Source organism: Papio anubis, chromosome 18, assembly GCF_008728515.1.
Source record: "Papio anubis isolate 15944 chromosome 18, Panubis1.0, whole genome shotgun sequence".
NCBI lineage: Eukaryota > Metazoa > Chordata > Mammalia > Primates > Cercopithecidae > Papio > Papio anubis.
In genome coordinates, this window is record NC_044993.1 from 69,507,930 (window position 1) to 69,522,728 (window position 14,799).

At 51.6% G+C, this 14,799-nt stretch overlaps 1 protein-coding gene across 2 annotated transcripts in view; it reads right to left on the reverse strand.

The window, feature by feature from the left end:
• Window positions 1-3,161: 3,161 nt before the first annotated feature.
• DNAJA3 (DnaJ heat shock protein family (Hsp40) member A3) overlaps window positions 3,162-14,799 on the reverse strand; it is a 32,146-nt gene continuing 20,508 nt past the window's right edge. Inside the window, exons 8-12 of one of the 2 annotated variants that reach the window (XM_003916469.3) lie at window positions 13,351-13,479; window positions 11,405-11,520; window positions 9,430-9,527; window positions 5,012-5,128; window positions 3,162-4,396 (exon numbers count right to left, since the gene is read on the reverse strand). In XM_003916469.3, coding sequence (XP_003916518.1) covers window positions 5,025-5,128; window positions 9,430-9,527; window positions 11,405-11,520; window positions 13,351-13,479 — 447 coding nt within the window. In that variant the 3' untranslated portion in view covers window positions 3,162-4,396; window positions 5,012-5,024. The remainder of the gene's footprint in view (window positions 4,397-5,011; window positions 5,129-9,429; window positions 9,528-11,404; window positions 11,521-13,350; window positions 13,480-14,799) is intronic. The other variant, XM_003916468.3, reaches the window with a different exon arrangement.

Below are 14,799 nucleotides of genomic sequence, written 5' to 3' on the forward strand. Positions count from 1 at the left end.
AAACCAACTTGGTCAACATGGAGAAACCCTGTCTCTACCAAAAAATACAAAAATTAGCTGGGCGTGGTGGCATGTGCCAGTAGTCTCAGCTACTCGGGAGGCTGAGGCAGGAGAATCAGTTGAACTCAGGAGGTGGAGGTTGTGGTGAGCTGAGACTACCACTGCACTCTATCCAGCCTGGGTGACAGAGACAGACTCTGTCTCAAAAACAAAAAACATAGAAGAAATGGTGGCAGGCATGGTGGCATGTGCCTGTACTCTTAGCTACTCAGGAAGCTGTGGTGGGAGGATCACTTGAGCCCAGGAGGTCAAGGCTGTGGTGAGCTGTGACTGCACCACCGCACGTCAGCCAGGGCAACAGAGTGAAAACCTGTCTCAAAAAAATAAAACCCAAAAAACAAATTGACATAAGGGCTGCAAAAAACAAAACAGCAAGGATAAATAACAAATGGGGACAGGAGCAGCATTGGGGAAGGTGACCAGTAAGCTAAAGTCTGTGGATCATGCCCTTGGCCACATGACTGTGGACCCAGTTCACCTTTTACGTTCCCACCTGGCCCATTTGTGACCCTTCAAGGGTCATGACAAATCAGCAGAACTTCTGGTTAAAAGACGTGCACAGTACTTATCAACAAGCAAGAGTGGGAAACAAGCCTCTTGCAGGAGCTGTGCAGCTGCCGTCTTCCACATCAGAGCCGGCTCTGCAGTGCTACGAACACAGAGGGGCAGGGGCAGCTGGAGGCCTGTGGGCCTGGAGAGGATTCCTGCAGACAGAGAGGGGTTTGGTTGACAGGAAAGGAAACAAAGGCCAGTCCACCAGAACCCAAAGGACTATGAGTGAGGAGGAGGCTCAGGTTGGAAACAACCCAAGCCCAGGCCTGAGGTGGGGACAGGGCTGAGGACCAATCCCTGAGAGCTGGCCTTGTCCACCCTCCTAATGTTTTGTTTTGTTTTTGAGATGGAGTCTCGCTCTGCCACCCAGGCTGGAATCCTGTGGCGTGATCTCAGCTCACTGCAACCTCTGCCTTCCAGGTTCAAGGGGATCTCCTGCTTCAGCCTCCCGAGTAGCTGGGATTACAGGCACACACCACTACACCTGGTTAATTTTTGTATTTTTAGTAGAGACGGGGTTTCACCATGTTGGCCAGGCTGGTCTCGAATTCGTGACCTCATGATTCGCCCATCTTGGCCTCCCAAAGTGCTGGGATTACAGGCGTGAGCCACCATGCCTGGCCCACCCTCCTAATTTTTAAGCAAGTGCCAAACATGCACCTCCCACAGGCTCACAGACCTAGAGATACTTTATTTTCTTCAGACAGGGTCTGGCTGTGTCACCTCGGCTGGAGTGCAGTTGCATGATCACAGCTCACTGCAGCCTTGAACTCCCCAGCTCAAGGAATCCTGCCACCTGAAGCTTTCCGAGGAGCTGAGACTACAGGTGCAAGCCTAAGTTTTTAAAATTTTTTGTAGAGATGGGGTCTCACTATCTTGCTCCTGAGCTCATGCAATCCTCCCTCCTTGGCCTCCTGAAGTGTTGGGATTACAGGCATGAGCCACCATGCCTGGCCCTTTTCTTGCATTTTTAAATACATGCCCCTACTCCGAAGCTATGAAGTCTGGTAACACATACATCAGGAGCACAAGTGGAAATAAACCAAACCCAGGCCTGGAAAGGAGTTTTACAGCTGTTGCACGGCCACCTTTTTTTTTTTTTTTTTTTTTTTGAGATGTAGTCTCGTGCTGTTGCCTAGGCTAGAGTGCAATGGCATGATCTCCACTCATTGCAACCTCCACCTCCTGAGTTCAAGCAATTCTCCTGTCTCAGCCTCCTGAGTAGCTGGGATTACAGGCGTGCACCACCACGCCTGGCTAATTTTTTTGTATTTTTGTAGAGACGGGGTTTCAACATGTTGGCCAGACTGGTCTTGAACTCCTGACCTCAACTGATCCACCCGCCTCGGCCTCCCAAAGTGCTGGGATTATAGGCGTGAGCCACCGGACCCAGCCATGTACAGCCACCTTCTAATCCCTTGAGGGAAGGATGCTTCAACACAACAACGGTTTCTGTTTAGCAAGAGAATCTGCCTTTCTCTTCCAAAGTCTTTCTCTAGACTTCTGCTTTGAAGCAATAGGACATGAATGAGACTCAGAGCGACTGGACCAGGAATAAGCCCAAGCTTTCACAAGAGACACAGTCTAGCTCCCCACTGCTGCGTCCCCAGGAGTTAGAATAGTGCCTGGTCCATACTGAGTGTCCACAGTAGTCAGGCAATCAATATTTCATTGATGAAAATACTGGGAAGTATCTGAGATGAGCAGAATGTCACTGCTGAGCCTCTCCTATCCATCAGCTCTTTCTCCACCTGACCCAGCGAATGGACTCACATCTCACCCTGCTCAGCCCGGAGCACCAGGGTGGACTGAGCTGTGTATCAGGGCCCCTTCAGCCATGTCAGGCATAGAGCTCGGCTGGGAACCCAGAGTAGCCAAACTATAATATATAAAAATTTTGGCCAGGCATGGTGGCTCACACCTGTAATCTCAGCACTTTGGGAGGCCAAGGCAGGTGGATCACCTGAGGTCAGGAGTTCAAGACCAGCCTGGCCAACACTGTGAAATCCCCATCTGTACTAAAAATACAAAAATTAGCCAGGCGTGGTGGTATGCACCTGTAGTCCCAGCTACTCAGAAGACTGAGACAGGAGAATCACTTGAACCCAGGAAGCAGAGGTTGCACTGAGCAGAGATGATATCACTTCACTCCGGTATGGGCGACAGAGTGAGACTCTATGTCAAAAAAATAAAATAAAATTGAATGTAAAAGATGCAAAGACTCTGAAAAGAATGTAGAGAAACAATTCAGTGAGGGTGACTGAAATGCAGGGACCCAGGGACACTGCCCAGCTCTCACAGCATGGGCTCCCAAGGAAAAAGTCACATCCAGATTCTAGAACATTCACTCACATGGGACTGTTGTGTCATGGCCAGCACCCTGCTCTGGAATCTGACTGAGGGTCAGCACTGTCGGCACCCCAGACCTGTCTGCCTCTATGTACTCTGGGTGGGCGTGAGCACAGGATGAGGCCAGCCAAGTCTCCAGTAACTCCCATAAGCTACCTGCAGAGGCTGTTTGAATTCTTTCAAAGAAGAAATGACCACAATTTAGATTTTAAATATCTTTTTGCAATAGATAATCTTATTTACATTAATACAGAATCATTTTACATTCCTAAATCAGACACTAATAGATGCTTTATTTTAGTGAATTATAAAGGAAAACAAAAAGGAAACTATTGAGAAATGTTTCTTCATTAACCTGTCTGACGACAGCCCAAGGATCCTGAAACACATGGAAACTGCGACATGCTACCAGCAGAGGCTGGGGAATGGGGGTTCTGCTCTGGCTGAATGGTGGGGAGCCTTTAACTGCTTAGCCTGTGCTTTCCTTTTCTGAATCAACATTTACACAGGAAAAAACAATGATTAGCACTGAATAATTTAAACACACTTCAGAAAATAGATGTCAACAGTGTAAGTGGGAGAACCAAGCCCCTGGCTAGCAACAGTGGCAGGGCTTTAGTTCCCAAGGCAGCTGAAATCTGGCCAGCACAGTGCTGCAGAGGGCTGTGGCTCAACAGAAGGGCCGGAGCCCTCCATGCCTGGCTTACAACAACAGGACTCAATGGTCAGCGACAGGCGGCCATCCTGGATGGGGTGGGAGCAAGGACTGTCTATCCTGACAGGGATCACCACCACCCACACGGTCAGGAGCAGAACCCCCAGGGACTCTCTGGGCCTCTATGTGCCTCCCAGGCCCCGAGTGTGCAGCTGCTTGGTACCCCGGGAATAAAGACTAACTGAGCAGAGCAGCTGACGCCTCAGCAGGGCCCCTCATCAGGGGAGGATGGTGCTGGTGGGGCCTGGGGGGCCCCAGGCTCCCATGAAGACAACCTGTGAGGAAGAACTCATTCTGGAACCTCCCGGAGGTTTGCTGAGAAGGAAATAAATCACTTTGTAACTTGGTGCCACTTAAGTCTTCATTTCTAAGCTGTAAGCATGGCCTTTAATTAAGATCTCCACAACATTCAATTCCAAATTAGAGTTTTAGTCCTACAAGAGTCTAACCGTCTCCCTCTGCCTGAGCCAGGGGCCGTCACCTACCCATGGACAGGAAACTGCCACCAGCCTTTGGGGCTGCATCCTACTGCCCAGGCTGTCCACTGTGACCTTTCTGTGGAGAGAGGTGTTGTCCCATGATTTTGCTGTTGTCAAGGCCGTCCAGAGGCTCTGCGGGTGGGAGCTCAGTGCTGCTGTTCTGGAATCCTCCCGTCTCCCAGGTGCCCTGGCCCTGGGAGGGGCTGCTGCTTCCTGGCCTAGTTTCCAGTGGATCTTTTTCCTGAGTCAAAGAGACAGGCAGTTACCTTATACTCAATATCTCAAGGGAACACACCCCGCTGGGGAGCATCTGTTAATCCCTGGAAAGCAGCTGTGCGAAGAGAGGGGCGAGAACCCCAGCCGCTGAGATGAGCGTAGTCAACAAAAGTGGGTCCCAAGATGACATGGCGAGCAAGCGCTATCCCTGGAGCAGCCCCCAGGCTTGCACAGCCCTGCACTGTCTATGCAGGCGGGCAGCTTCCAAGCAGGCAGGACGTGAGGAGATCTGAGTTCTAGGCCTGGCTCTGCCTGACTCGCCCTTTGTGACCATGGGCAAGCCGACCCACCACTGTAGGGGGCTGTACAACAGCGCCTCCATTGCCACCTCCCCAGGAAGAGGACACAGCCAGAGGCTGGCCGCGGCAGCCCAGCCAGTCCTACACTACAGGTTGACTGCCACGTCATCTCTTCCCCAGGCTGAGAGGCCGGCTCCTAGTGGAGCGAGGTTTACCACATCTTGGACTGGCACCTGTTCCCACTCCTGGGGGTGGGGGCACAATATTAGTTAAAGTGGGAGAAAACCAGGATTAGTTCACAGAGGAAAACAAAGGGAAAGAAACCTCCAGGGTTTTCCTACCTCAGCTGGGATATCAGGAGGTAAACATTTTCTTAAGTTTGGAAAGGAATCCCTCCTCGTCCTCCCCAGCCTCACGCCTAGCCTTGCTTCCTGCGGAGCTATCCATGGAGCTGCCACCTGGGCACAAACAGCAGAAAGAACTGGCGTCAGGGGCCCGCACCTCCAAGGTCATATCCTCGGCCTCACCTACCCCCGCCTGGCCACCCAGGGGCCCACATTCAAGGAGCGGCCAAGCGCCACCTCAAGAAGAGGGGGGCCACTCCTAAGATGGCACAGGATGCCTCACCTGGCAGATGACTGAGGTAACAGAGCACTCAGAGCCTGAAGGTCTCCCAACCGCTCTTTCAATCATGGACCCACAGCAGGGAAACAAGAAATAGAGACGGAGACGGACCATGACAGCTGTCTCTATCTGAGCAACAGTGACAAAAACAGTCAAGTGCCAGGCACCTCCCAGGCCAGGCCACACACTTCCTTACAGGCAAATGAAAAAAAAACAAAAAAGGGAGGCACAGAGAGGTTGCAGGGTTTACCCAAGGCCCACAGAGCCAACAAGCAAGAGGCAGGACTGAGTGCGAGCCCACGCAGTCTGACTCCAAAGCCGAGACTCTCAGCCACCACACTGTTGGCTATAAGAAGGTGAATAATGACACCAAGAAAAACCCTACTTCTAGACCAAATGACCAGATTCCATGCTGCTGCTGTGTATAAAGACCCTGCAGAACAGCCCATGTCGGAGTCACGGCCACGCACAATCCTCTGTCATAGGCACTTCATCTCATCCCTCACATCAGCAGTCTATGTTGTCCCCATTTGGGGCACAACAAGTTGAGCAAGTTGTCCCCCATTTGGGGCGCCTAACCTAAGTGCTCTCAACCGGGGGGAGGTGTGCTGCTATTTCTTTAGGGCCCAGGCTGACACCCCTAGAGGTACTTTCTCGCACAAACGTGTTACAGATTTGCCAACCACTAGACAAGGAATGCACACTTTTGTTATGAGTGAGAATATAAACCTGAACTTGGCATGTTAATTGTCAAGCGCATTTTTAATGTGCCCAGAGACCTAGGCTATGCACGGTGCATAACGGAGTAAAGACCTCAGTCTAAGTAAGACAGTGCCTTCGCTAGTGGAAGGTCCAAAGCTTGGTTCCACAGGTCCCCGGGAAGGGGTGAGGCAGGCTACATAAAACAGAGTGAGACCCAGTCTCAAAAAAGAAAAGGCCGGGTGCAGTGGCTCACGCCTGTAATCCTAGCACTTTGGGAGGCCGAGGCGGGCAGACTGCCTGAGCTCAGGAGTTTGAGACTGGCCTCAGCAACATGGTGAAACCCCATCTCTACTAAAATACAAAAACATAGCCGGGGGCTGCGTGCGCCTGTAGTCCCAGCTACTCCGGAGGCTGAGGCAGAATTGCTGGAACCCGAGAGGCGGGGTGTGTTGCAGTGAGCCGAGACCGCGCCACCGCACTCTGGCCTGGGTGACAGAGTGAGACTCCGTCTCCAAAAAAAGAAAAAGAACGATAAGGAGCCATACTGTGTCTCTCACTCAAAAAGTCACATGGTAATTGCAAGCCCCCCCCTCCGTTCCCTCTCTTTTTGCCAGAAGATGGACCTGTTTATCCCTGCAAGTGCTGAGTCTCTAAGCACACCATGGTCTTTCTGGGAGACCAGGGTCAGCTATTAAGGTTTTCAGCAGCTACATTAAGGAACAAAAATAAATAAGATATAAGTACATCAAAAACTACGCTGGTCAGGCACAGTGGCTCATGTCTGTAATTCCAACACTCTGGGAGGCCAAGGTGGGAGGATCACTTGAGTCCAGGAGTTTGAGGCTGCCATGAGCTATGACTGCACCACTGCACTCCAGGCTAGGCCATGGAGCAAGACTCTGTCTCAACCAAGTAAGTCCCACTGTTGCTTAAGTTCTCAGGACGTGGGAATTATATGTCCTGTAATACTGTCATATGTGGACACAAAACTAACTTCCTTCACAGTGTGAGAGACTTAACCACTCACAGGCAGCAAACTGACATGTGACAGTGTATGCTCAGGGACAGAGTCTCACCCTGGCACCCAGGCTGGAGTACAGTGTCGCCGTCGTGACTCACTGCAGCCTTGAGTATTGGGGCTCAAGTGATCTCATCTCAGCTTCCCGAGCAGCTGGTGATGGAGGTGCATGCTACTGCACCTGGCTACTTTTAAAACTTTTTGTAGAGACAGAGTCTCACTATATTGCCCAGGCTGGTCTCAAACTCCTGGGTTCAAGTGATCTTCCTGCATTAGCCTCCCAAAGTGCTGGGATTATAGGTGTGAGCCACTGCACCCGACCTCACCAAGATTTTTAAAAGGAAGAGCTGACAGTGTCTTGCACACGGGAGAAGAAATCCTGGCTGAGTGAGGGAACAGCTGCGTGAGGCTGAGTGATCAGGACAAGGAACCATGAAAGTGACAAAGGATCTCAGTGGATGGCGGAATCAACTCTCAACTTACAGTATCAGAGAGGGGGTCAAAACATCAACTGGTGACCACTAATACCCACCCTCCAATAGAGTAAGCAACACCCACGACCCCACCCAGGGCCCGGCCCTAGCACACCTCAAGCTGCCCTGATGGGTGGGAGGAGGGAAGGACAACTGTCTATGGAGCCAATCTCGCATGTTATGCGATTGTAGGGTTTGAGGAAGGAGAAGCCACAGGTGCAATGATTAGAGTTCCAGGGAATAGCTACACTATGACCACTTCTATTTTAGTTCAAGAGATACAACAAGAATAAAAGATGATAGCATATGTACCAAACCATTAAAATAAGTGACATTTGGAACCTGGTTGGGCTACAGAGTTTTATGGCAGCTGCTTTTTTTTTTTTTTGAGACAGAGTCTCGCTATGTTGCCCAGGCTGGAGTGCAGCGGCACAATCTCAGCTCACTGCAACCTCTGCCTCCCAGATTCAAGCAATTCTCCTGCCTCAGCCTCCTGAGTAGCTGGGATTACAGACGCTCACCACCATACCTGGCTAATTTTTGTATTTTTCTTTTTTAGTAAAGACAGGGTTTCACCATGTTGGTCAGGCTGGTCTCAAACTCCTGACCTCATGATCCACCCTCCTCGGCCTCCCAAAGTGCTGGGACTATAAGTGTGAGCCACTGTGCCTGGCCTTTTTTGTGTGTGTGACAGAGTCTCACTCTGTCACCCAGGCTGGAGTGCAGTGGCGCGGTCCTGCTCACTGCATCCTCCATCTCCTGGGTTCAAGCGATTCTCCTGCCTCAGCCTCCTGAGTAGCTGGGATTACAGGCATGCACCAGCATACCCAGCTAATTTTTGCATTTTTAGTAGGGACGGGGTATCGCCATGTTGTCCAGGCTGGTCTCAAACTCCTGACCTCAACTGATCCACCTGCCTCGGCCTCCCAACGTGCTGGGATTACATGCGAGAGCCACTGTGCCCAGCCAGCAGCTGCTTTTTAAGAGAGGACTTCCAGTACCCTAGGAGCAACAAGAGCTCAGTGAAATTCCAGGGACTTCCATCCCAGCCCCTGCCCCGGCCCCTGGAACTCCAAATCCTCCACTTTTTTGGAAAATCTGCCCCCAGCTCCAAACACCTGCTACGAATTACCATGCACTAATTTAAGGCCACGCAAGTTCTGAGAACTCCACCCAGGATCCAAACAAAACCAAAATGATGCAATGAGGAAATACGTTGAGCCTGAACCAAGGACCCCCTGGGCACAGCCTGCCCTACCATGAGCAGGAATCCCAGGAAACAGAGGCCCCACCTCCCACAGGAAGAGGGGCTGTAGCTGGGGTGCCATTGCCACAGCGCCCACAGCAGGTGTTCTGGTGACAGATCGCTAACACTCAGCCACTCGTTAGCACGATGTCTGAGGTCAGGGTAACTGGTGCATCTGTTCATGGCTAGATGAATTCGGAGTGAGTCCTGCTCTAAAGCGGCGAACTGAGTCCTCTGACTGTGGCTCCACTACTGTGGCTGCTATTGTTTGTAAGACACTCTGAAATCCTAGCGGAGTGTCCCAGGTGGGAAGTGCACAAATCCTTCCAATCCATGCTCTCCTTATGCTTTTGCCAGGAGCTCTCAGGGAAGGATTTGTCTGAGGTCACAGGGCAAGTGGCAGAACCAAGGATAGAACTCAGAACACTGGCTCTGAGACACGCAGAGCTGCCTGCAGGAAGTGCCCTGGTGCTCTCACCTCAGCACACGAACACGCACAGAGGAGGCAAAGCTTGGACTGGGGGCTGCGGCACCCTGCCCAGTGTTCCCGCCCACAGCCCCCCTCTTTCAACTGCACATTTTAAAGGCTTCATGAAGAACCCCAAGTGGAAACCCCAACATGCTGCCCTGAATCGTCCACACTCCAGGGGGCTCTGAGGTCCCCACGTGTCGCCGCGTAGTCTTCAGACCCCTTACCAGAGCTGGTGAGTGTGACGCCATTCACTGTCCCCTCCACATCTGTCTCGTCCTCGGCGTAGCTCAGGATCAGGTTCTGCTGCCGGCTCGTTAGCCTCCTGTGGATCAAGCAGAGTTAGCAGCAAAGGCTTCCGTCAGAAAGCTTTGGAAAGAACTCACAGGCAGCCAGTGCTCTCGAAGCACATGGGAGGAGAGGGACCCAACCCTGGCAGGGGCAGAAACCCTGAGGCAGTGCAGTGGTGAGAACCTAAGGACCACGCCCTCAAAGCTTCTGTACAGAAAAGCTAATAAAACACCCTAAGTCGTTTAAACAAGTGTCACTGTGGCTATGCTAAATACAGTTTACAGGAGGGGAAACAGATTTTACAAGTGTGTGTGTGAAGCAGGTAAGAAATTATCTAATTACGCCAGGCATGGTGGCTCATGCCTGTAATCCCAGCACTTTGGGAGGCCAAGGCGGGCAGATCACAAGGTCAGGAAATAGAGACCATCCTGGTCAACAAGGTGAAATCCCGTCTCTACTACAAAAATTAGCTGGGCGTGGCGGTGCGTCCCTGTAGTCCCAGCTACTTGGGAGGCTGAGGCAGAATTGCTTGAACTTGGGAGGTGGAGGCTGCAGTGAGCCGTAATTGCACCACTGAACACCTGGAGACAGAGCTGGACTCTGTCTCAAAAAAAAAAAAAAAGAAAAAAAGAAAAGAAATTATCTAATTAACAAAAAGCACGAGCGCTCCCGAGGGGAGTCAGGCATGTCCTGCCCTAGGTACTCACAGCACTCTGCCCAGGCTGCCTCTCCAGCTCCTAACAGTGCCAGTAACATCAATGAGAAAATCAACGGGCCAGGCATGCTGGCTCACACCTGTAATCCCAGCACTTTGGGAGGACAAGGTGGGCAGATCACCTGAGATCAGGAGTTCGAGACCAGCCTGGCCAGTGAAACTCCATCTCTACTAAAAATATAAAAATTATCCGGGCGTGGTGGTAGGCACCTGTAGTCCCAGCAACTCGGGAGGCTGAGGCATGAGAATCACTTGAACCAGGGAGGAGGAGGTTGCAATGAGCTGAGATGGCACACCACACTCCAGCCTGGGCAACAGAGCGAGAGACTCCTCAAAAAAAGGTCGGGCACGGTGGCTCATACCTGTAATTCCAGCACTTTGGGAGGCCGAGGCAGGTGGATCAAGAGGTCAGGAGTTCAAGACCGGCCTGACCAACATAGTGAAACCCCGTCTCTACTAAAAATACAAACATTAGCCAGGCGTGGTGGCAGGCACCTACTACAGTCCCAGAGGCTGAGGCAGGAGAATGGCGTGAACCTGGGAGGCGGAGCTTGCAGTGAGCCAAGATCGCGCCACTGCACTCCAGCCTGGGCTACAGAGTGAGACTCCGTCTCAAAAAAAAAAAAAAAAAAAAAGAAAGAAAAAAACCAAGAAGAAACTCAACAATAGCAGCAGCAGCGAAGCAATTCCTATGTGTTGTTCATTTAATTCTCCCAGCAACTCCAAGAAGTCGACCATACCGGCCAGGCGCGGTGGCTCACGCCTGTAATCCCAGCACTCTGGGAGGCTGAGGTGGGCGGATCACTAGGTCAGGAGATTGAAGCCATCCTGGCTAACACGGTGAAACCCCGTCTCTACTAAAAATACAAAAAATTAGCAGGGTGTGGTGGCGGGCACCTGTAATCTCAGCTACTCGGGAGGCTGAGGCAGGAGAATTGCTTGAACCCAGGAAGCTGAGGTTGCAGTGAGCTGAGATGGCGCCACTGCACTCCAGCCTGAGGGACACAGCCAGACTCCATCTCAAAAAAAAAAAAAAAAAGAAGTGTACCATTCTATTACACCCACTTTACAGACAGAGAACTCGGGCAGGAACCACCTGACCTATAGGGAGCAGTCCCCTGCCCAAGCCACAGAGCTCCCGGAGCAGTGCCACCACAGGAGCAGGCTGGCTTCGACATGGCCTAGGGGGCACTTACTTTGGAACTCGTATCTTGATGTGGATGTAGTGGTCTCCGTAGCCGTAGCTGTTAATCCGGGGGATGCCTTTCCCACCCATCCGAATCTTCTGGTCTGTCTGAGTCCCAGGGGGGATCTATAAAGAAAGAAAATCTGTGGTTTCCTCTGGTCCCCAGTTGCTCAAATAAAAAGTTTTCACTACATGAAGACAATCTTGACAGGAATTCGTTGAAAAGAACTACCACTGGCTCACGCCTGTAATCCTATCACTTTGGGAGGTTGAGACGGGTTGATCACAAGGTCAGGAGTTCAAGACCTGCCTGGTCAACATGGTGAAACCCCGTCTCTACTAAAAATACAAAAATCAGCCGGGCATGGTAGCGTGCACCTATAATCTCAGCTACTCGGGAGGCTGAGGCAGGAGAATTGCTTGAACCCGGGAGGCGGAGGTTGCAGTGAGCCGAGACTGTGCCACTGCACTCCAGCTCTCAGTGACAGGGCAAGACTCTATCATGGGGGGGAAAAAAAAGGCCAGGCACAGTGGCTCACGCCTGTAATCCCAGCACTTTGGGGAGCCAAGGCGGGCGGATCACGAGGTCAGGAGATCGAGACCATCCTGGCCAACATGGTAAAACCCCATCTCCAATAAAACACAAAAAATTAGCTAGGCACGGTGGCACGTGCCTGTAGTCCCAGCTACTCAGGAGGCTGAGACGGGAATCGCTTGAACCTGGGAGGCAGAGACTGCCGTGAGCCAAGATCATGCCATTGCACTCCAGCCTGGTGACAGAGCAACACCCTGCTGTCTCAAAAAAAAAAAAAAAAAAAAAAAAAAAAAAGAACAGCCACTGGGCTGGGCACAGTGGCTCACGCCTGTAATCCCAGCACTTTGGAAGGCTGAGGCAGGTGAATTGCCTGAGCTCAGGAGTTCAAGACCACCCTGGGAAACACGGTGAAACCCTGTCTCTACTAAAATACAAAAAATTAGCTGGGTATGGTGGCGTGCACCTGTAATCCCAGCTACTTGGGAGGTTGAGGCAGGAGAATTGCTTGAACCCTGGAGGTGGGGGTTGCAGTGAGCCAAGATTGCGCCATTGCACTCCAGCCTGGACGACAGAGTGAGACTCCATCCCTGGGCTCACTTGCCCAAACTCCTGACAAAAAAAAAAACTGCCACTTGGGTTTCTGGGCCAAGCCCGCCCACAAGCACACGGAAATAAGCTAAGTTCGGTCTGCCCAGAGCAGAGCCTGTGACTAGGATGAGGGGGCAGGAGTTTGGGCAAGTGAGCCCAGGAAGCAGGAGTGGGGGAGCGAAGCAGGAAACGCCAATACAGTGTGTGTGGCTGAGGTCGCTCCCTGGCCCTCGGAACCACAGGACCCTGGAGAAGCCAAGGAACAGCCCCCAGACGGAGGAGAAAGCCTTGGCCCAAAACACCCACCTCCTTGGTGGAGGTTACCCCAAGGTTCCCCACAAAGAAGCTGGAGAAGGTTCTGAGGCGCATACAGAGAATGAAGTGGCCTAGAAGTGGGAGGAGCAGGAGGGGCAGATCGAGAGAGGTGGGGGATAGGTGAGGGCAGCACACAGGCAGCCATCACTGTGGCCAAAGAGATGTGCACAGTCCCCGAGACTTCTGCTCTTGCTGCCAGACACTGGATGGAAGCAAGGGCAGAGAACACACCCCAGGGTGAACCTCTCTGTGTCTTGGGTGCGCCCAGTTCCCAGGCCCCGCTAACCAGTATGGGAGTGATGCCAGCCAGTAACTGCTTCCCATGCGATTATAGAGTCAAGGCCTGTGGCTTGTGGTCCACACTCAAGGAGCAATCTAAAATTCCTCATGTCCTCCCCCATGAGTACCCCCAACATGCTGGTCACTCATGGGTTCCAGGCCACTGGTCAGTTCTTTTCCATTTCAGAAAAAGAACAATGAAGTACAAGGGTGACAAAGGCATTCTCACACCCTCTTACCGTCACGTTGATCGTCTCGTACAGGCCCTGGGCTCTGGCTGTTCCCCCAAGAAGAGCTTGAGCTATAGAAATAAAGAGGTCGGAGTGGATGTCTGCGCCGTCCCTCCGGAACACAGGGCTTTTCTGCACCTAAGGTCAAACATGACAGATGCATGTGAAGATAAGTCCACTGCAGACTAAACACCAGCTGCGTGCCTGGCCAGGCCCAAGCTCAGGCTTGACAAACTTCACACCCCCTCCATACATAAAGCACAGTGTTGAGGCAAAGAACTGTCGTTCCACCAAGGTGACACCATCGCAGGCCCAGGAATGACATATTCTACATATTTCAACACTGCAATGTTCTACACACTTGCACACCAAAACGGAAGCGCGCCAGGATTTCCTCAGTCTCAGATCAAGTCATTCAATCGTGAAGGGAAATAAAAACGTAAAACTGGCTTTTGAACTTTTTTTTTTTTTTTTGAGACGGAGTCTCGCTCTGTCGCCCAGGCTGGGGTGCAATGGCCGGATCTCAGCTCACTGCAAGCTCCGCCTCCCGGGTTTAGGCCATTCTCCTGCCTCAGCCTCCTGAGAGAACTTTTTTTTTTAATCTTACTTTAGCCAGGCATGGTGGTTCACACCTGTAATCCCAGCACTTTGAGAGGCCAAGGTGGGTGGATCACCTGAGGTCAGGAGTTTGAGACCCAGCCTGGCCAACATGGTGAAACCCCGTCTCTACTAAAAATACAAAAATTAGCCAGGTGTGGTGGCAGGTGTCTGTAATCCCAGCTACTCAAGAGGCTGAGGCAGGAGATCTGATTGAACCTGGGAGATGAAGTCTGCATTGAACAGAGGTCACACCACTGCACTCTAGCCTGAGCAAGAGAGCAAGACTCTATCTCAAAAACAACAACAACAACAACAAAAAACATCTTATTTTATTAGGAAATATAGGCTGGCCGCGGTGGCTCACGCTTATAATCCCAACACTTTGAGAGGCCAAGGTGGGTGGATCACCTGAAGTCAGGAATTCGAGACCAGCCTGGCCAACATGGTGAAACCCCGTCTCTACTAAAAATACAAAAATTAGCTAGGTGTGGTGGCGCATGCCTGTAATCCCAGCTACTCAGGAGGCTGAGGCATGAGAATCGCTTGAACCTGGGAGGTGGAGGTTGCAGTGAACTGAGATCACGCCACTTGCACTCCAGCCTGGGCAACAGAGCAAGACTCTGTCTCCAAAAAAAGAAAAAAAAAAGGGCAGAGTAAATAATATAACAAGCATGTCATACCCACAACCCAGTGGAGGTAACAAAATATCACAGGCTGGGTGCCGTGGCTCACACTTGTAATCCCAGCACTTTGGGAGGCCAAGGTGGGTGGATCATTTGAACCCTGGGGTTTGAGACCAGCCTGGGCAACATGGTGAAACCCCATCTTTACTAAAAATACAAAAGTCAGCTGGGCCTG